Source organism: Amblyraja radiata, chromosome 13, assembly GCF_010909765.2.
Source record: "Amblyraja radiata isolate CabotCenter1 chromosome 13, sAmbRad1.1.pri, whole genome shotgun sequence".
NCBI classification, from domain to species: Eukaryota; Metazoa; Chordata; class Chondrichthyes; order Rajiformes; family Rajidae; genus Amblyraja; species Amblyraja radiata.
The window spans coordinates 1,728,142-1,750,247 of NC_045968.1; the positions used below are offsets into that span (position 1 = coordinate 1,728,142).

Genomic DNA, 22,106 nt, shown 5'->3' on the forward strand with positions numbered 1-22,106 from the left:
CCGAGATGAGAAAAACATTTTTCACACAGAAAGTGGTGAATCTCTGGAATTCTCTGCCACAGAAGGTAGTTGAGGCCAGTTAATTGGCTATATTTAAGAGGGAGTTAGATGTGTCCCTTGTGGCTAAAGGGATCATGGGGTATGGAGAGAAGGCAGGTACAGGATACTGAGTTGGATGATCAGCCATGATCATATTGAATGGTGGTGCAGGCTCGAAGGGGCGAATGGCCTACTCCTGCACCTATTGTCTATGTTTCTATGTTTATCCTGGCGTTATAGCACAAGTACTTTGTGTTTTATTTGCAATTTATACTTTATGAATAGAATGCTTTATATTGTCATTCAAACAGCTTGGTTTGAACGAAATTGCACTTTCTACAGTCTTAACAATTACAAAAACAGAGGAGTCACATATAGGGTGGTTTGTGAAAAACAACTTTAAAAAAAGACATACTAAGAAGATGAGAACATTGTATGTTTTGACAAGAGACACTGTGCATAATCAAGATCTTTGACACCCAGCAATGGCATCACTGCCTTTCATTAAAAAAATAGCTTTAATGTGGAGGATTTAATGAAGTCTGGACCTTATAATAACTCTAAAATCGGGACAAATGATCTCTAAACAGCTCTGTTGGTTTATTTGTATATTTCTAATGCTCTCTGTTTATTGCTTTCATCCAAAATCACAAAGATTAGCTTCCATTCACCAGTGTTTACATTTCTGGACTTTGGAGCTCATTGGAATACACCGAAAATGTTAAAGTTCCAAACTTAGTACATATTCAAATTGGTGTCCACAATTTAGAATGAGTTAGAGTGAATAGCGGAAATGCTAGGTCCAGCAATCTGCATGCATTTTGTTTCAACTTATAATAATTATTATTATTATAGCCCATTAAAAAAAAAATCTCTTGTGTACATCTCCACACAGTGGAACATTCTGTTACATTGTCTGTCCTAATGTATGTGACAACAAAAGTATACTGGCAGTTGAAACTTTGTAAATTGGATTACAAGCCTGCACAAGGATATTTATCTAGAAGCTAAAATGAACAAGCATCAAGAACTATAAAATTAATTTTATGGCTAAATTATCAAAAAATGCCAATTCATTTACAACAGACATTGATACTTTGAAAGATTCCAAGAATATCAGATACAATAATACTGGATTCCATGGACATGTACATTAAAAAACTGTAGATAGTCATAAGTAGTTCAACATGACACAACACAATTTATGCTATTAAATAACACAAAGTTTTTCCCCCAAAAATTCTTCAAACTGTAATTTCTTCAACTTAAGGTGAGATGAAATTTTCATCAACTCCCAAAAAAGAGCTCTGTGCATTCATACCAAGAAAGCACGTGTCCGTTTGTACATGATGAAGACCTCAACTTGCAGAGTTTCCAAATGTGTTTGTTTCTACTGCCAGGTTGGGGTCTGCACTTCCTGAAGGGTTTTGCCCTTCATTTGCAATGTTCGTGGCCTGAAAACCAACATCGTGTCCTGGGTCATTCAGTCCACTAAACTCCAGATTATGGATTTCCGTATCCAATGCTGACGAAATGTTCTGTGATGCATTTTTCTCAGGGAAGATCCTATCCTAAATTAAGAAGAATTACAATCAAATATATACACAAGACAAATTCTACACCTTCCATACAAACAAAATCATTCAGAGTACAAGCAGTGGCATATATTACTTCCTTTTTATTCTTACCATTACATTATAATTTTTATGTCATTAGGAACAATCCCAAAATTAGTTGTCATTTTATAAATTATAGCCAACATTAGCTTCAAAAGGAATCACAATAAAAGGAGCTGATTCTAAGGACAAAGGACATTTATGATCACATACACCAAATGGTGTAGTGAAATGTGACTTGCATTGTAGCACACAAATAAAGATAAGACACAACATCAATGAATTTAACAGTAAACATAAAAACATCCCCCCTACAATGGTTCCCACTGTGAGGGAAGGCATCAAAAGTCCAGTCCCATCCCCGGTTCACCCATACTCGGGCCTATTGAGGCCTCTGCAGTCGCCGCTACGGCAGCCCGATTCTAAGACTATATTCAGTTCAAACATGACAGCCAATAGTCCATGTTAATATTTGATTTGTGGATACAAAGAATTGCAGATGCTCGTTTACCAAGGAACGACAGAAAATACTGGAGTTACTCAGCGGATCAGGCAGCATCCCTAGAGAACGTGGATAGGTGACATTTCAGTCTGAAAAAGAGTCCCGATCCGACCCAAAACATCGCTTATCCAGGATGCTAACCGGAGTCTTACCTTAATAATTAATTTTCTTGTCTGCCAAAAAGTTGCAGACCCTGTAGCTATTTATTTTAACCAATTGTACAATACTGAACTAAATGCTGCAGGAAAGCAGTGAACGAAAACATTCACCGGGCAGACAATTATGTGTAGGAGAGAATTGCAGATGCTGGATTAAATCTAAGGTAGACACAAAATGCTGGAGTAACTCAGCGGGTCAGGCAGCATCTCTGGAGAGAAGGAATGGGTGACGTTAAGGGTCAGACAATTATAAAGGTTGCTTTGTAAAGTCTAATGCTTAAAGATGTGGACAATGCTTATTAGAAGTAATCACAGCTTTATTTGATCATCTCCCCCATTATGTGCACTAAATGCATTTACCAATTTTTATTTTGTTTGAAACAATGACATTAAATTGAGAGCCCAGTCCACTCACTGACAAAATTCCTAGTCCACATTTATTATTACCATAGAGTTTTCTTCAGTGATGTGTCACGAGGGGCAGGTCAAATTTGTCTCGGTATAAAAAGGTGTTTTACTTGCATACCTGCGTACAATTGCTCTCTATAATAAATTCTGCACACTTTAAATTTTATGGCATTTCAGACAAGAAGTTGGGAATTGATCCCAACTTGCTTTTAATGGGTGATTCACAAAGAGCACTGCAAAGTCTCGGATTCTTAAAATAACAGCTTGAGGATATTTAAATACAAAACAGATCAGAGTGCTGTCAGTTTTATTGCAGGCTGAGGTATTTTCTTTATGGATGGCAAAAAAACCCCAGGAGATTTCCATTCAAATTTGAGTCCAGACACTACAGTTGAAGTTTTCATACTCTGGGTGATTTTTACTGCTTCATGGGTGTCACATAAGCAGATCCAAACACAAATGTCATGTTTGTAAGAAGGGTCTCGAACCGTAACGTCACCCATTCCTTCTCTCCAGAGATGCTGCCCGAGTTACTCCAGCATTTTGTGTCTATCTTCGTGTTTGTGAATGTTCTACAATTTGTGTTCTACAAATATGTGGGAGTAAATTAAAAATATAAAATGTTGGTACAACTCGGTTTAGGCAGCATCTAGAGCTAATACTTTAGGCTAAGAATCATTCATCACAACTTAGGAAGAGAGCTAATAGACCTTAAAGTGCAGAAGGGGAGAAGCTTAAGGCAGGGAGGAGAGACAATCTGTGTTTGTGGAGCAAGCAGGACTCCTAAATTCCTGATGAAACAACATTGACCTGAAACATAAAGTACTAATTTCTTTCTCCACAAGGGGCAGCACAATGGTGCAGCGGTAGAACTGCTAACTTGCAGCACCAGGGACCCGGTTTCGATCCCGACATCGGGTGCTATATGTAAGGAGTTTGTAAGTTCTACCTGTGACCGTGTGGGTTTTTTTTTGCACATTCCAAGGTCGTGCTGGTTGTAGGTTAATTGGCTTCTCCAAAATTGTCCCTATGTGTGTAGGATAGATCTAGTGTATGGGTGATCATTGGTCAGCACGAACTGGGTGGGCCAAAGGGCCTGTTTCCACGCAACGTCTCTAAACTAAACTCTTAAATTGAGTTTCCACAAATTTCTCTTTTTGCTCAGATTTCCAGCATTCACACTGCACTGCTTTTCTGAAAGTTTGGAAATGTTCAAATAAAACAAAAACATTTTTCATGCTTTATATCACTCAAATAATTAATTTCTACAATTCATGTATTTTACCTCATTTGGAATTTATTGGGAAGGGGATAGGGAAAATTATAATTTTTTAAATACTGCCATATTATTATGGGAAATTACCTCAGTTTCAGATTATGCGCTCCTATAAAAACTGTAAAACCACCTGCTTAAGGAGCTTTTCATTTCTGAAATTTAATCCAAGTCCGAGTGCAAATGAAGTATTATATTAAACCTTGGATAATATTAAAACTTGGGACCATAATATAAATGACGAGAGATTAGATCACAACACAGTTTATACAGTTGGGAAAGCCTGTCTGGACCCTTGTTGCTGCTTAAAAAGGGGGGTATGAAGAAGGGTCTCGACCCGAAACGCCCGCCTTTCCTTCTCTCTACAGATGCTGCCCGTCCCGCGGAGTTACTCCAGCATTTTATGTCTATCTTAAACATAAAATAAGTTTGGAAAACTGTAACAATACTCAAATACAAAACATGGCCATTAATTTAACCCCATTGTTGGAAATCCAACAAGGGACAGACAAAGGCTGGTTTGTAGCAGAGCTATTAATAATTCCCATAGTGCGGTCAATGATGTTCAATAAATAGGATTTGCAATATATTGTTGAGCCTTACAAGCAGCAGCTTTATCAGGTAATATGGAATGCAGGTGATAAAAATGGGTGCAGATTTTATCATGAAATTATAATTCATTTCTCCTGCCAAGTTAAGGAAGTTAAAAATGTTCTTACCATGATGTCAATGGTTTTTGGTGGTGCACCCGTTATAAACCAGGGTGAGACCTCAGCAATTTCTTTTCTTTGTCTCTCTGTGAATTTGGGTTGGTTCCTCTGCATCACTTTCAGCTTTTCCCTGTCCTCCTTCAAAACAGTTTCAATGTCCCTGATTTGTAAGAAAGAAAGGCATGTTGATTATACTGCACTGGGAGATAATAAATATTATAAAAAAACATCAGCAATATATGTAGACAAAAGTGCTGGAGAAACTCAACGTCCCGAAACGTTGCCTATTTCCTTCGCTCCATAGATGCTGCTGCACCCGCTGAGTTTCTCCAGCACTTTTGTCTACCTTCGATTCTCCAGCATCTGCAGTTCCTTCTTAAACACATCAGCAACATATATGCTTGACATATGAAACTCAGCCATCTCTCTACAAAATGATTGGCAAGGCAGAGTCACTCAGAACTAACATTTCACTGCACAATCCATGCATGGTGTTTAATGCATTTTCCATTTTAACGACCGTGTAACCCGTTTAAAACAATCAGTTAATGCTCCAGATAAAGTGAAGAATAAATCTGAAGAGAATTGGAAGCAGATGGAACACATTAACTGTTCAAATACTGGAATCACACTTAAGCACATCTTAAATTCAGGATTGATGCTTAGGGTTAGGGATCAGTTTAAGTCAGCAAGTTGTGGGTGATGGGTAATGAGAACTAGCGGCAAGCTAGAAGATGGGCACCAGAGTTTTGAGCAGCCCAGTTTAAAAAGAGTCGAGGGAAATGCTGTCCTGATGACATGGGATAAGTCAATTTGTACGAGCGTTTCAGTAGCAGACGGACTGCTACTCAAGTAACATAAAGAGTTGGAAACGGGCAGCTAGCTCACTGATAGCACAGAGATACAAGGTCTCAGGATCAAATTCCAGATAAAAGTGACAGTGTTTCTATTTCATGGGCCAAAGACTGGGTTATTAACTTTAATGGTTAATGTTGGCAGAAACATAGTGCAGGAACCAGACATAGAGCTACACTGCATATAATATATTATGAAATAGATAGCGCAGAATGATTCTCTTGTCTTTAGATTTCAGAGGGCTATGAATTATTAATGTTATGCTGGATCTTTGTATTATCCAAGACCCAAAGATCAGATTACCGGTCTTGCAATTAGATTATTACCTTGTAAATACAATTGGGCATCTCTACTCTTCGGACAAAATTGGACTCGGAGATCAATTAAATTATTTACTCACTGCCAGGATTAGAAATCCCGTAAACTCCCCCGACAGATTAATGTTACTGACGCAAACCTTGAACCTTAAAATAATTAGTTGATCTCACCCATGGCAAAGGCTGAAGCATCACAAACATGGAGAGGTCCTTGAAGTAGAACTTTCAAAATATCTCAGAGATACATCCACTAATTGACATTTGGTGAACTTGGCCTCGACTGTGCATGTGGGGTGAAAACTAGACTCGACTTAGATTGGATGACCTCCATGGTTGAACAAACTACCAGCCATCGACCAGCTAAACCACATGCCAGTGTGTAATAATAATAATAATGGATGGGATTTATATAGCGCCTTTCTAATACTCAAGGCGCTTTACATCGCATTATTCATTCACTCCTCAGTCACACTCGGTGGTGGTAAGCTACTTCTGTAGCCACAGCTGCCCTGCGGCAGACTGAAGGAAGCGTGGCTGCCAATCTGCGCCTACGGCCCCTCCGACCACCACCAATCACTCACACACATTCACACACAGGCAAAGGTGGGTGAAGTGTCTTGCCCAAGGACACAACGACAGTATGCACTCCAAGCGGGATTAAAAAATAAGTAAATGTGATAAGAGAACTGCTAGCAATCAAGTAGACATACTGCAGAAAGGAAAAACACCTTCACCACAAGGGGAAAAGTGGAGATTGAATTAAAAATTCTATTGAAGTGCAACTCTGATAACCTGCCATCTAATTGCTGGATTCACCAACATCATTGGTCACGTGGCCCAGACTCCCATGCTCTCTTTACTTTCAGAGTCCCAATTCCCTTTTAAAACTCACAGGGTTCACTGGAAAAATTATGCCACTATGTGACACCCAAAACAAGTGATGTGCTTTGAGGTAATAATGAGAGTGATATCCAAAAGAAAAATCTCAATCTAGCACCAAGTTGTGCTGTACTAACAAAGTTTTATTGTATTCGAAGCACTGCTTAGAAAACATGACCCAATGCCATACTATAAATACATTCTTTCTGGTCAGTGCAATTCCAATTCTCATACCCTCAAAATGAATTGAGTATTCTCCCTGTAGGTTTTCCCTGCATTAAACTAAACTTCTTGTTCTTCTTTACAGGATACTGAGTTGGATGACCAGCCATGATCATATTGAATGGCGGTGCAGGCTCGAAGGGCCGAATGGCCTACTCCTGCACCTATTTTCTATGTTTCTATGTTTCTTTCCTTTCTGCAGCCAGGACTTTGTTGACACATGGGCCTTGGCGGGTCAGATGGCATCATTGGTTGTCTGCCTGCCTATTATTGTATGGGTTTTACTTTTATTTCTGTGGAGTCAACAGGAATAGAACGTGAGCTAACCATGTGAGACTAGCCCAGATACAGGCGAGATGATATAAATATTTCTGCCAGTGGCTACCAATTGCTTCCCACCACGTTCTAGGATCCTATTGGTCTGGTCCCGGGGATTTTTATTCTTTTATATGTTTTAACACCACTGGCACCATCTCTTCTGTAATGCAGATCTCTCGAAGAGATCATTACTAACCTCTTTCCACCAGGGGCGCTGGGGGGATGGCTGCCCTGCCGGCAGTCTGTTCGTTTTTCCCATTCTTTTTGTTATTTTTTTAGTGTGTTTAAAGTTTGTTTGAATGTTCTTCGGTTTGTTTAATGTGGGGGGAGGGGATCGGAGGAAAGTCCCGGCTCTGGAACTCTTTATCCAGAACTGCCGCCGCGACGTCAACCGCCTCAACTTCTCCACTCCCGTCTCACTCCAATCTCTCCCCCCCCTGAACGCACTGCCATTGAATCACTCCGCAACAACCCAGATTGGGTCATCAAACCAGCCGACAAGGGAGGTGCCGTGGTAGTCTGGCGCGTAGATCTCTACAAAGCTGAGGCCACGCGCCAACTCTCGGACACCTCCTCCTACTTACCCTTGGACCATGACCCCACTGACGAGCACCAGGCCACCATATCTAGCACCATCACCGACTTCATCAATTCCCACGCCCTGCCCGACCAAGCTTCCAACCTCATCGTTCCCCAGCCCCGCACGGCCCGTTGTTACCTTCTCGTCAAAATCCACAAACCCGGTCCTCCCGGCAGACCCATTGTCTCTGCGTGTTCGTGCCCCACTGAACTCATCTCCACATACCTTGACTCCATACTATCCCCCTTGGTCAAATACCTTCCCACCTATGTTCTAGACACCTCAGACACTCTCCGCCGCCTTCACGCATTCCACTCTCTGGGCCCTCACCCCCTCATCTTCACCATGGATGTCTGGTCACTCTACACCTCCATCCCCCATCAGGATGGCCTCGGAGCCCTCCGGTTCTTCCTCGACCAGAGGAGCAACCTATACCCAGCCACTGACACTCTCCTCCGCCTAGCGGAGTTGGTCCTCACCCTCAACAACTTTACGTTTGACTCCTCCCATTTCCTCCAAACACAAGGCGTAGCTATGGGCACACGCATGGGCCCCAGCTACGCCTGCCTCTTTGTCGGGTACGTTGAACAATCCTTGTTCAATACGTACCAGGGCCCCATCCCCGACCTCTACCTCCGTTACATTGACGACTGCTTTGGGGCCACCTCCTGCACCCACACACAACTGACTGACTTCATCCACTTCACCACCAACTTCCATCCGGCACTCCAATACACCTGGACCATTTCCGACACTTCCCTACCATTCCTTGATCTCACCATCTCCATCGCAGGGGACAGACTTCTGACCGACATACACTACAAACCAACTGACCACATGGCTATCTGGACTACACGTCTTCCCACCCTGCCCCCTGTAAAGACTCCATCCCCTACTCCCAATTCCTCCACCGCATCTGCTCCCAGGATGAGACGTTCCACACCAGGGCATCGGAAATGTCCTCGTTCTTCAGGGAACGGGGATTCCCCTCCGCCACCATTGATGAGGCTCGCACCAGGGTCTCATCCATACCCCGCAACACTGCTCTCTCTCCCCATCCCCGCACTCGCAACAAGGGCAGAGTCCCCCTAGTCCTCACCTTTCACCCCACCAGCCGGCAAATACAACAAATAATCCTCCGCCATTTCCGCCACCTCCAACGTGACCCCACCACTCGCCACATCATCCCATCTCCCCCCATGTCTGCCTTCCGCAAAGACCGCTCCCTCCGCAACTCCCTTGTCAATTCTTCCCTTCCCTCCCGCACCACCCCCACCCCGGGCACTTTCCGTTGCAACCGCTAGAAATGCAACACCTGTCCCTTCACCTCCCCCCTCGACTCCATTCAAGGACCCAAGCAGTCGTTCCAGGTGCGACAAAGGTTCACCTGTACCTCCTCCAACCTCATCTACTGCATCCGCTGCTCTAGATGTCAGCTGATTTACATCGTTTCGCCGAACACCTCCGCTCACAGTCCGCAATAACCTACCCGACCTCCCGGTGGCTCAGCACTTCAACTCCCCCTCCCATTCCCAATCCGACCTCTCGGTCCTCTCGGGTCTCCTCCATTGCCAGAGTGAGCAACACCGGAAATTGGAGGAACAGCACCTCATATTCCGCCTGGGTTGCTTGCGTCCGGATGGCATGAACGTTGAATTCTCCCAGTTTCGCTAGCCCCTGCTGTCCCCTCCCCTTCCTTAACCCTCGAGCTGTCTCCTCCCACCCTCCCATCCGCCCGCCCTCGGGCTCCTCCTCCTCCCTTTTTCCTTCCTCCTTCCTTCTCCCCCCCACCCCCCATCAGTCTGAAGAAGGGTTTCGGCCCGAAACGTCGCCTATTTCCTTCGCTCCATAGATGCTGCTGCACCCGCTGAGTTTCTCCAGCATTTTTGTGTACCTTTGGGGGAAACTTTTTTTTCCCCAAGTTCAACCTTGCCGGAGATGTGATTAATTTTCGGATCACATTCTCCGGGCTCTGCGGCCTTCCATCGCTGGAGCTGGAAGCCTCCTTGGACTGTCATGAGTCCGACCGCAAGGCGCGGACCTAAATTCGGAGCAGATCCCTTGCTTGGGATCACTCCCACCGCGACCACCGCGGACTTTACCATCAAGAGCTTGCAGTCGGGAGAGGTTAGTCGGGAGCTCCAACGTCGCAGAAGGTTCGACCAGCCCCAACGCGAGGTTCGATCGCCCGGCGCGGGGGAGCTGACATCCCCCCGATGCGGGAGCTGATCGTCTCGATGCAGAGAGCCCAAACGCCTCTGGCTACGGGGAGTCACGATCGTCCCGTCAATGGGGGCTCGAGGCCCACAACCGAGGAAGAACTAAGGGAAGGGACTTGAGCTTTATTTCACCTTCCATCACAGTGAGGAATGTGTAGGAGTCACTGTGGTGGATGTTCATGTTAAAATGTGTTTGTGAGTGATCTGTTGCTTTTAATTGTATGACTGACCTGGCCAATGAAATTCCTCGTATGTTGCAAAACATACTTGGTGAATAAAGTGTGATTTTGATTCTATGTCTTTCTCCATTGTGAAGCCAAACACATTTAACACCTCACCCATTTCTTTGGTTCCATGCATACATGACCTTATTGATCTTTCGCCTTAAGACAGAACAATATGGAGAGCTTTTGAAGTACAGTCAACAAAATTTGGATTTTCGGCACTTACCTCAATGGTAGTTGATAGGTCATCATGGATCTCTCATCTATTTTTTCATTGTCAGAGTCGTTGCTTCCAAAATATTTCCTGCTGCTCAAGCAGCTTCTACCTAATCATGGCAAACATAGAAAAATAAATCGGCTAGTGGCTCGACGAAGCAACAGAATAAAAAGAGGGCAAGGAAACGGAATCAATAAAAACTCCATTTTAATTATTTCACAGGATCTGGGCTTTGTCAGCTAGATCAGACCACCGTTGTCCGACTCTGCTGGGCCCTAGTGCTCCTCCCCGCCCTCCTGCAGGGAATGTCATTAACAAACATATCTAACAATGTTTCCTGACTTTTAATCAAAAAGACGCATTAAAAACAATGGAAAAACGCCACATTAGATGAATGAATACTTTTTATCAAAAAAGGTGAATTTTCAATGACTTTCCAGTGATAATTCCATGATAAATCCAAGGACTTAAGGCATTGAAAAACAGATTCAAATTCCAGGACTTTCAAGGACTGTCGAGCCCTGGAAAATGCTTTCAGAGTGTTGCCATGGTCGGAAATGTATTCTATTAAACAGGTTAACTCCTTCCAGAGCAATAGATGGTCTGATCTAATGTGCAGTTTATTTATTTTTGTCACCCAACCCCAAGCAAAAGCAACCTGTCAGTTAACTTACACAAGCTCTTACGCAAAGAAAACCATGGGCGACATTGATCTTTTGTTTTTTTTTTAAAAAGAATAGATCCACAGATAATTCAGGCACCGTTGTTAGTGTTACATCATGGGTTAGGTTAAGGCAAAAGGACAAAGTTACCTGTGTCAGTTCCGGACATTCCACAACCATTGGACGGAGAGCCCGAGGAAGCAGACCGTGTCGATTCCATACTCCCCGAGCCGGCAGAGTCGATGTCTGACTGCAATAACAGCTTCAGCATGTCAGTGGAAGTGGAACGAGAGTCACTGTTCTGGGCTTCAGCAGGGGATTCATTCTTTAGAGAGCAAAAAAAAACCCCCACAATGTTCACATCAGACAGGCAATATATTATTAATTAAAATGTCAAACTGCTGCATGGAGAATTTAAAAAAATTAAAGAATTGCTACAGACATTTTGGACATGGTATACAGCACATGGTGTTACTGAGTAATGGGGCACCAGTCTTGTGTATCGTCAGGAGAATGTAGGCTACCAATACTGTCCAGGAGACAATCCGATGGACCACAGGTTAATGGCAAATGTCTAAATATTGTTGCTTATTCATCTTCTCACCATGAAAAAACAAAGTACGGGGAAGTGGGATGGGGGAGGGGGGGGGGGTTAGGAGGAAGAGAACTAAAAAGGATGCAACATACGCAATTTAAAAATAACACAGGAAATTATAATGGAGAAGTATGGATGATTTTTTTTTTTTTTTTTTTAATGGGTCAATTTTAAATCGTTGTCCCATTGAACAGTTTTTCCAGACACAATGTCTTCTCCCCACTTTATTCTTGGACAGAGAGCTTCAGACACTGGGCAATTGGCATCATGTGCCACTGAAGTCAATTGCTGACAGCCAGGGGATCAGTCGGTGTGAGTGGCATGGAAGTGTCAGGTCTATAGATTAGTGGTTGAATGCAGAGTCGTTGGAAGATGGCAATGGGGGATGGGTGCTAGAATTGAGGGAGTGAATCGGATCGGGAACAGGTAGGGGAGGGAATGGAAGGGTTACAATGAAGGAGTGGGCAAGTTCAAATCTGTTTCCAGAAGAGGACCTCACAGATTGGGAGTGGGACCAGCTCAGAGTGGTCACCTTGGCTAATCCTGAAGACCTCAGGAGTACGATGAATATCTTCTTCTAAACAAGCGCTCACATCTAGGGGTGAGCAGGCGCATATCAAAATCCCCCTGGTAGAAGCGACAGCCAGCCACAATTCATGCACAAGTGCATCAGATGCAGGAAGGAAAGCTCAGAGACTTTATGCTATTTACACTGTCCTCAATTTTCTCAATTTATTTTTCTCAGAAATTTAATCCAATTATTGTTTATAATTTGAACGCCACTTACAAGATCTGCTTCATTCTTCTCAATGGTGTCTACATTTGTACCGTTCATGTTGTTTGTCATTACTCTTCGGTCCACCATTAATTCATTTCCAGCTACAAGTCCAATTGCTTTTGTAGATCCGGGCCCCACATCCAGCAGGTTCAGCTGCAAAGGTGAAATGTACCTAGAATGGGATTTTGGAGGGGAAGTGTGGCCTTGTTGCCCTTGACGCCCTGGTGCAGGTGAAAGCTTCTCATCGTCTGCTGGCTGGTCACGCTGCTGCGGTGTAAAGGCTGCCGGAGCCGTGAATAAATTCCACGCGGGTAAAAGGTTCGGTTGCGTAGGGAATGGCGGCGTATTTACAAAAATTGGCTGGAGCTTCGTCTCGGGTCCCGGAGACATGACGTAATTGGGCAACCCAACTGCCACCAGCGGGGATACGAGGGGCGCGGGAAATGGTGGAGTCTGAGGTTTGTAATAAAGAGCGTGAGCAACAACGTTGGCCACAGATGGGTCGGCTACAAAAGGCATGCCCCCAGGGGTTGGATACATCGGCAGCTGGTAGGTAGGTATGACTGCAGTAATTGGTGCGGGCCAAGGGTGGAGTCTACGATTGGTTCTGCCGCTTGCCGCGCCATCTGATGATCCTTGCTGCTTGATGCGCTTCGTTCTCGGCTTCCTACTCTTCATGCTCTTTTTGTGCGTGGGCTCTCCACGGTTCCACGCAAATCCTCGAGAGGAAACAAGAGGGAGAGTTGTAAGCATTTGCTTCTAACCTTATTCTGGACATTTGTATTTTGAAAAGCAAGTGGCTGAAGGTTGATGAAAGGAGTGACATAGATACAGGTCCCACAACTCCTGAAATTAACGGTTTAAAATTGAAGCTCAAACTAAGATTCTCCACATTTAAAACTTATTTTAACGATCAGAGACAAGACATTGGCAGATCGTCCAAGAAGCAATTTGTAAAAGTTCTATGAGGCAACTGGAATGACTATGATAACAGGCAAGGCTCCATGAGAATTTAACAAAAAAAAAAAATTCATAGGATCATATGCTAAATTTAGCCTGAAATGCAACATGGTACATTGATCCTCAATTGTCTCTTATCGTATTGATTAGTAGGACTGAATGTTACAATCCCTAAGATTTCACTACAATTGACATTCTTGGGTATGACCACCAGGTGAATTTGCTAACAGACACATCTTCAGTTGTGTACCTCAACGTCACTGGGTGTTTCGGCCTTTTATCACAAGACACCCTCAGTCGAGGCAGGCCCACCGCAGGGTGATCAGACCTGGGTGTGTGTCTTATTGTTAGCCTCTAGATGGTCATGTGGCAGCCCGGACAGCACACATATACCGCAACACATTTTGTATGCTTACAAGTAAAATTAATTTAAAAAAACCTTATTTGTAAAATCTTACCATGATCCCTTGAATATCCTTTGTGCCGATATTGCAAAGAGGATTTGCAAGTAGCTCCAAATGGTTTTAGTTTACTCAACTCCTTGAACTTGCTCAAAAATATCTGCTCTTCTTTCTGTGTATGAGCAGCTAGAACTTCTTTGGTGAGACCGAGTTTCTTGAATGCTTTCTTTTCCGGATTCACAGAAGATGCTGTGGTGACCAGTGTAGCAGATGTCATGTTCTCTGCTGGATCTGCAATGCCAAGTCCATCTTCCAATAGGATTTCTGTCAGGATTTTAAGTTTAAAATTGTATGCATAAGAGGGTGTTTTTTCTGCATGAGGGCAAGTGCATCAACAATAATGGCATCATAATTTCCCTAATGAGCAAGTGCTTGAGTTGGTCAGGCATGATTTTGACCGTGGAAGCATTGCTGGAACTAGCAACCACACATCTGGGCATTGGTAGTGGGGAAACAAATACATGTGTTGTGTGTACACACATGGGTAGTGTAGATGGGTTATGCATGCAACCTATAATGTAGTTACCTCATCACCACTAACCACGCCCCATCATATTAGTATAACTGTAGTATCCTCCCTTTGTTCCTCCCACTAGGTCCCAGTACGCCTGAAGGCTGGATGCAGTCAGTGCTGGGACGTGTGTGCCATGTGCTATATTAAAGTACCAGTAAAGGTTACAGTGTGCCAGCTATCACTCCTTTACATGGCGTCAGAAGTTTAAAACTCGCGCTTCCCGTTTACCGGTTTTCATTTATTTTGTCCCCGTTAGTGCCCAGTGTTGGGATTCCCTTGACATGGCATCCTCATGCCGAAAGCCATCTCCCCTTGCCTTCGACGCTGACATTGCGGAGCGATGGTCGACTTTTGTGATGGACTACACTCACTACGTCAATATTGCGCACCGGAACGACCCAGCCGCGGTCAAAGCATCACTCTTGCTCAACCTGGCCGGTCCCGACGCAATGAAGAGAGCTCAAGCCTTTGTCTACGAACCAGCGGTCCTGGATGACAACGACCAGCCGGTCGAGCCAGCTGAATCGGCCGACGACCCGGTATGTCTTTTGCGCAAATTCGCGGAGATATGTGACCTGCCCTCCAACCGTATACTGGAGCGGGCCAGGTTCTTCTCACGCAAGCAACAGCCGGATGAACCTGTTGAGTGTTTCATCGCCGACCTGCGGCACCTTGCCCAGCGGTGCCGATTTGAAACCATGCGCGACCAGCTCACCAGAGACATTCTCGTCACTGGCATGCTTGATCAGAAGCTACGTGCCGACCTACTGCAACGGCCTGACCTAACCCTGACTCAGGCAATGCATGCGTGCCGCATTGCCGAAGTGGTCACCCCTCCTCATGGACAGAGGGGTTCCGACAGCCGAGCAATAAATCTAACTGGTGTTGCTGGACAACGTCGTATGAGGGACAACTTTCGCCCTCCACCGCGGCCCGTTCGTACATCCCGGGACCCGAGATCAAAAAAGTGTCCAAACTGCAATTACGTGCACTCCACAGAATCACAGTGCCCAGCCCTTGGGAAGACCTGCAATTTCTGCGGGAGAAGGAACCATTTTGCAGCTGCCTGCCGGTCCCGTGGGAAAGTGCCCTCAGCTCCCAGACAACTCCTAAACAACCTTCTGCAAGTTGATAGCGAGATGGATTCTCAGTCCTCTGTTGACGCTGCCCCCGACTCTGAGCTCAGCTTTTCCACGGGAGATGTAAGTATTTACACTCTCCTCCACAGCCGATCTCGCCTCCCTGATCCTTCTGTGAATATAACTGTAAACAACAAGTCCTTCTCTGCTAAGCTGGACACGGGAGCGAAAGTGAACATAATGTCAACAAAGCTGTTCCACCAGATAAGGAAGACTGAGCTGCTGATTGCAGATCGCTCTGTTTTGCGTGCCTATGGGGGAGAGGAACTAACACCTGTGGGGAGGGCGACCTTCCACTGCGTGCTGCAGAAATCTTCCCAGGACCTGTCTTTCTTTATTCTGGACAGTGACTGCGTGACGTTGCTGAGCAACCAGGCCTGCCAGGATCTTGGTCTGGTGTCGTTTGACCGTACGGTCCACGAGGTGCAAGCTGTGATGGATCCACTATCTGAATACCCAGACTTGTTTGACGACAAGTTGGGGAAGCTGCCGCTGGTGTACAAGATCGCGACTGACCCATCTGTGGAGCCTGTGATCCGTCCACCCCATAGAGTGTCGTTCGCCATGAAGGGCAAGGTGGAAAGTATGCTGAAAGACATGGTCAACATGGGAGTGCTGGAGGCTGTCAGCGATCCAACCGAATGGGTCTCCACCATGGTCGCCACGTTGAAGAAAGAAAAAAATGAGATACGGGTATGCATCAACCCCAAGGACTTGAATATGGCGATTAAACGGCCCCACTACCCCATGAGGACTGTCGAAGATGTTGCCGCCCAGGTGGGACAAGCCAGTGTTCTCCGTCCTCGATGCCAGAAGTTCGTTCTGGCAGATACGCCTGGACAAACGCTCCACGGACCTGACCACGTTCAGCACGCCCTTCGGCAGGTTTAAGTTTTTGCGGATGCCGTTCGGCATCAACTCCGCCAGCGAGGTATTTCAGCGTTCAATGGAACAATTGTTTGCAGGTCTGCCCTGCGCGATCATTGTGGACGACATACTGGTCTATGGGAGGGATGTGGCCGAACATGACCGCAACCTCCGACGGATTTTGGACCGTGCTCGGCAGATAAATTTGAAGCTTAATCGGTCAAAGTGCAAGTTCCGGGTGCCTGAGGTCACATACGTTGGCCACATTTTCACGGCCCAAGGGTTAAAGCCAGACCCGCAAAAGACCAGCGCCATCTCAGAGCTGCCCGCCCCGACAGACGTTGTCAGTCTGCAGCGTTTCCTGGGTATGGTGAATTACCTGGGGAAGTTTATCCCCGACCTCAGTGAATTGAGCGCACCCCTGAGACAGCTCACTAAAAAGGACATTGCCTGGGCATGGGTTCCACACCACCAGCAGGCGTTCGACCTGCTAAAGACGAGGCTGGTCAGCACACCTACCCTGAAGTTCTTTGATCTACGGCGCCCGATCATGGTCACTTGTGACGCCTCTCGCTTTGGACTGGGTGCTGCCTGCCTGCAACCCCACACTGATGACTCGCTGCTGCCCATCTCCTATGCCTCTAGGACCATGACGGACACAGAGCAGCGCTATGCTCAGATAGAGAAGGAGCTGCTGGCGGTGGTTTTCGCGTGTTTGAAGTTTAAGGACTTCCTATTTGGCACCAGGTTCACCGTTGAGACGGATCACCAGCCACTGGTAACGATACTGAACAAGCCCATACACTGTGCTCCAGCAAGGCTACAGCGGATGATGCTGCAGCTACAGTGCTTTGACTTTAAAATCACATATAAGAGGGGCACCGAGATGCATGTGGCTGATGCGCTGTCCCGGGCCCCCCGGGCATCCTGCGACCGGCACCCCTTCGAGCAGTCGGACTTACAGGTACTTAACGTTAACTTCGTCCCTTCTCAGCAACTACAGTGCTTGGTTGCACATACCGCAAACGACCCCGACCTGCAGCAGCTTGCTGCTGTCATCAAGCGCGGGTGGCCCACCAAACGGAATTCGTTGCCTGCCAGCGTCCACCCCTATTTTTTAGTCCGCGATGAGTTGGTCCTCCGGGACGGTATTATTATCAAAGGACACAAAGTTGTAGTCCCTGCTTCGCTGCATGGCTTGTATTTTGACGCCGCCCACATGGGGCATCCCGGGGCAGATGCCACTATCTCACATGCCCAGGAACAGTACTACTGGCCGGCCATGGCTAAGTACATCCAGGCCAGGGTGGATTCCTGTCCGGACTGTAACTCTCTTGCCCCGCATCAGCAAAGACAGCCGCTTTTGCAGCAGCCTGCCCCTGACATGCCCTGGTCTTCTCTGGCTGCCGATATTTTCGACTGGCGTGGGAAGCAATACCTTGTGCTAGTAGACTCTTACTCGAATTGGTTCGAGGTGGACCTCCTCCCTGCCATCACCTCCGAGATGGTGATCAGCAAACTTCGCCGTCACTTTGCCACGTTTGGTTCCCCTGTCCGGCTGCAGACAGACAACGGACGCCAGTTTACCAGCGCCGAGTTTCGAGCGTTTGCTGCAAAGTGGAACTTTAATCATTTCACCAGCAGCCCGGAGTACCCGCAGAGCAATGGTCTAGCTGAACGGGCGGTCCGCAGCGCTAAGCACCTGCTTGAACAATCCCGCCTCTCGAACGGGGATTTCTATCAGGGTCTCCTGAATCTTCGGAACATTTCCAGAGACAGTACCATGGGATCCCCTGCCCAGCGACTCATGTCCCGAGTTATTCGTCCTCCGATGCCTATTGCCCAGCAGTCCCTGATGCCCAAAGTCCTGCAGCCTGCTGATGTCCAACAACGCATTGCCCAGAAGCACGAGATCCAGCGCCGCTCGCATGATAAATCCTGCCGCCCTCTTTCGCCACTGATGCCTGGACAGGTCGTCCGTTTGCAGACGCCCACCGGCTATTCCCGACTTGCCACCGTTGTCGGGTTTGACAGCGCGCCACGATCCTACCTCGTGGATTTCGAAGGGACTGTATACCGACGCAGCCGCCAGCACCTGTTGGCGGTTAACGAGCCCAAACCACCTCCTGCGATTCCGTATACCCCTCCATCGCGTGTCGAGCCTTCCTCCACTAACGTACCCTCTGCTCCTTGCATGCCACGGTCGGTCCTTTTGCCTCGGGTACCCCCCCCTGCTCCTCCCGGGTTTGCTCCCCAGGCTCTGTTGTCCCCTGCAAGGTCTTCTCTCTCTCCCACTTCCACTCGTTCTACCCCTACTGTTTCACCTGGCTCACCTGTGCCTCTCCGTTCCCCCTCCAAGCTGGGTTCTCCACCCACCTTCTCTCCCCCTCCTGTTTCTGTTCCTGTCCCTCCTCCTATTCTTTCGGGTGGGGAGGGTGAAGGTGCTGTGCGCACTCGCTCGGGTCGGATTGTAAAACCTCCGGCTCGCTACGGAGAGTATGCTTAGCTTTGCAGGTTCTGTATAATAAACCTGCCACTGTTGTAACTTGTTTAAATTGTAAGGGGAAGGATGTAGATGGGTTATGCATGCAACCTATAATGTAGTTACCTCATCACCACTAACCACGCCCCATCATATTAGTATAACTGTAGTATCCTCCCTTTGTTCCTCCCACTAGGTCCCAGTACGCCTGAAGGCTGGATGCAGTCAGTGCTGGGACGTGTGTGCCATGTGCTATATTAAAGTACCAGTAAAGGTTACAGTGTGCCAGCTATCACTCCTTTACAGGTAGCATTCAGAAATTGTGGTATAGCCTGTGGAGCTAATATTGTTTCTTCAGAAGGGCACCTCAATTGGGAAATAAAAATTACTTATGCCTCCAGAACTCACATTTTTTTTTACCATAAATCACACTAAATGGCCATCACAAGGTTAAAATCACAGTAAGTTCTGTTCATTCACCATCTTGATGCCTGATAATCTACATTGGAACCTGGCTCGCTAATAGTTCTAATTTAAAACTTTAGTTCTTCCACAGAGTCGTTTCCACCCCTGTAGCCTCCTCTGGTATATTTTACACAGTAATCCACGCTTCTCTGTGTCTCTTCATTGCTCCATGTTGGAAGATCATGTGTTCAGTTGCCAAGGCCCTAACCCATGGAACTAAAACTCTCCACCTCCATTCAAGTTTCCTAACTTAACATGTTCACCACATCTAGATACAAGGAGCTGCAAATGCTGGTTTATACACAAAAGGACACAGTGCTGGAGTGACTCAGCATGTCTGCCTGACCTGCCGAGTTACTCCAGTACTTTGTGTCCTTCACAAACTCTACCTTTTAGACCAAGCTTCTGAGCAATGGCCCTACCATCTCTTTATGTGCCCTACAATTAATGACATTTTATTCCCGTGAGATACTGCAAAACGATTTTGCTATGTCAAGTGTGCTAAAAAAACCCCAAAAGTTGTGGGTGCTGTGAAATTATTAAATATTACCTTTGTTGGTCTCTAAAAATCAATATTCTTCTCCTTCCATGCTCAGGTCAGGACATTGAAGCTTCATAGAAATGCTTACAGTGCGTGTATTAACCAACTGATTATCTTGCGCCTCCTCTTGAGAGATCATTTAGAAGGTGATTGTAGTACCTGCATCTGCCTGCGTTTTCTTGTCTCCCACATGAACAATGGTGCTTCTGTAACTTCCTGGACTGATGATGCTCGCTGCCTTCCTTCGCAAGGCACGTGGTGCCAGAAGTGTGCCAACAACCGCTCCAGAAGGCATCTTCTTTGCAGACTTTAATGGAGCTACAAGGAAAGCATTTCCGCAGATCAAATACTCGCATTTATACTTTACCTCCGATGGATGACTGTGAAACATACTTTCGATACACACTCAGTGGTTACTAAATGACTAAGAAATGTTGGGCAAAAAAAAATATACAAAACTAAAACATGGAAATATTTAATAAATCAGGCACCATCCTTGGAGATAGAAACAGACTTAATTTTACAGATCTTGATCAGAACTGGAATAATAATTGTTTCTTTCTTCAGAGATGCTGCGTGACATTCTGTGACCTCCAACATTTTGTCTCTAGCATCTGGGTTTGTTTTTAAATCAATAAAGATAGGCTAATAAGCCTCAGAAACCTCACGGCACCATACTGATTAAATCTGTGAATCGTCAGATGTTCCGTACATTCTGTAGCTTGGTAGCTAATTTTTTAACAAAACTAAACACTTCAATTTCAGATTTGGTAAATACAGCACTAGCATTAAATACCTTTAGAATCATTCACCATATCAACTTTTTGTTTGTCGTCATCCGATGGCGATGAAGATCCACACTTTCGTTTTGTAGTCCATGGAATATTGTAGCTATCCAGATATCTGCAAAAATGCCAAAGAAACAAAAATCAATAAGGTGACAGAAAAGAGTGAAACAGACTAATTCTACACATTATTTAATCACTTTTCTCTCAACTTTAAAGCAGTATTCTGGTGTATCTACAAAGGGGCACAAGACAAAAGTGTGTACGTGCGTTTTAAACGTTAGTGATGAAGCAAATATTTTCTGATCTTGCAAGTCAAAAGGGTCAATGTGGCAATGGTGTAGTCTCGCCCGACTCAGAAGGCCATCAGGCTAACTTCTGAACATAGTTGATGCTTCAGTGTGGCATTGAAAGTGTGCAACACTGTCGAACATGACTTGGTTCAGGTAAAACAATAAACCTTGGATGTAAAAGATGCCATGCATTTTTTATACTTAAATAGCAGAGGATATCCAAATCTAAATTTTATGGTAAATACATTTGTTCAGATCCAGAGTGCCACTCACCTTATGACACTATCCAGACAATTGATTTGCTGATAGCAATATCCAGAATGTTCCTCACATCTTGGTCCATCCATGAGTATGTTCTTTCCAGCACTACTGGTTCCACTACCCTTGGATGGGCTGGCTTTAACATCTTTAGTCTGTCTACTTGTCTCTTTTTGTGTTCCTGCAAAATATATGCCCTTCAACAATGAGAACAAGGCGTGTATAATATGAAGCTTCCAATGGTTTTGAAACAGGATTACAGCTAAAATGGATTATTTTCAGAAAGATTCCCTCACATGGAGTACAAAAAAGGCAGACAGTTTCTCAGCTGCAAGAGATTAAAAACTAAATGACATAACATCTACAGTTTGAAATAAAATCCCTTTTCCAAACAAGTTTTTTTTTGTGTGTTTAACCATTGTCAGAGGCAGTACAAATGCAGCAAAATATTGAAATACTTTCAGAGTTTCTGTTTTAGGCTTTATGATGTGTGCACACACTTGGAAAAGATGCAGAGTTTGTGTTTTAAAAGCTAATGCTTTAGATCACAGCGGAACTAGAGTTCAATGAAAATGTGAATTGTGGTACAGCTGTTATGACAGCAGACTTATCCAATCGAGCTGCTTGTTTTTATCATTGGACTCACAGATGATTCAACCATTTATGATGAGTTGAGGATCAAAATACAAACAAAAAAAACAACAACAAAAAAACGGTAAATTTCAGATAATCCAATGGCAGAGGTACTTTACTGAAATATGGTTCCTAG

General features: G+C 45.3%; 1 protein-coding gene across 1 annotated transcript in view; it reads right to left on the reverse strand.

Annotated features, from left to right (window-relative positions):
- Positions 1–618: 618 nt before the first annotated feature.
- The window catches only part of per2 (period circadian regulator 2), a 55,871-nt gene continuing 34,383 nt past the window's right edge, over positions 619–22,106 (reverse strand). Inside the window, exons 15-23 of the mRNA XM_033031089.1 lie at positions 21,353–21,518; positions 20,798–20,904; positions 20,161–20,319; positions 13,991–14,257; positions 12,582–13,291; positions 11,350–11,524; positions 10,547–10,646; positions 4,716–4,866; positions 619–1,610 (exon numbers count right to left, since the gene is read on the reverse strand). Coding sequence (XP_032886980.1) covers positions 1,398–1,610; positions 4,716–4,866; positions 10,547–10,646; positions 11,350–11,524; positions 12,582–13,291; positions 13,991–14,257; positions 20,161–20,319; positions 20,798–20,904; positions 21,353–21,518 — 2,048 coding nt within the window. The 3' untranslated portion in view covers positions 619–1,397. The remainder of the gene's footprint in view (positions 1,611–4,715; positions 4,867–10,546; positions 10,647–11,349; positions 11,525–12,581; positions 13,292–13,990; positions 14,258–20,160; positions 20,320–20,797; positions 20,905–21,352; positions 21,519–22,106) is intronic.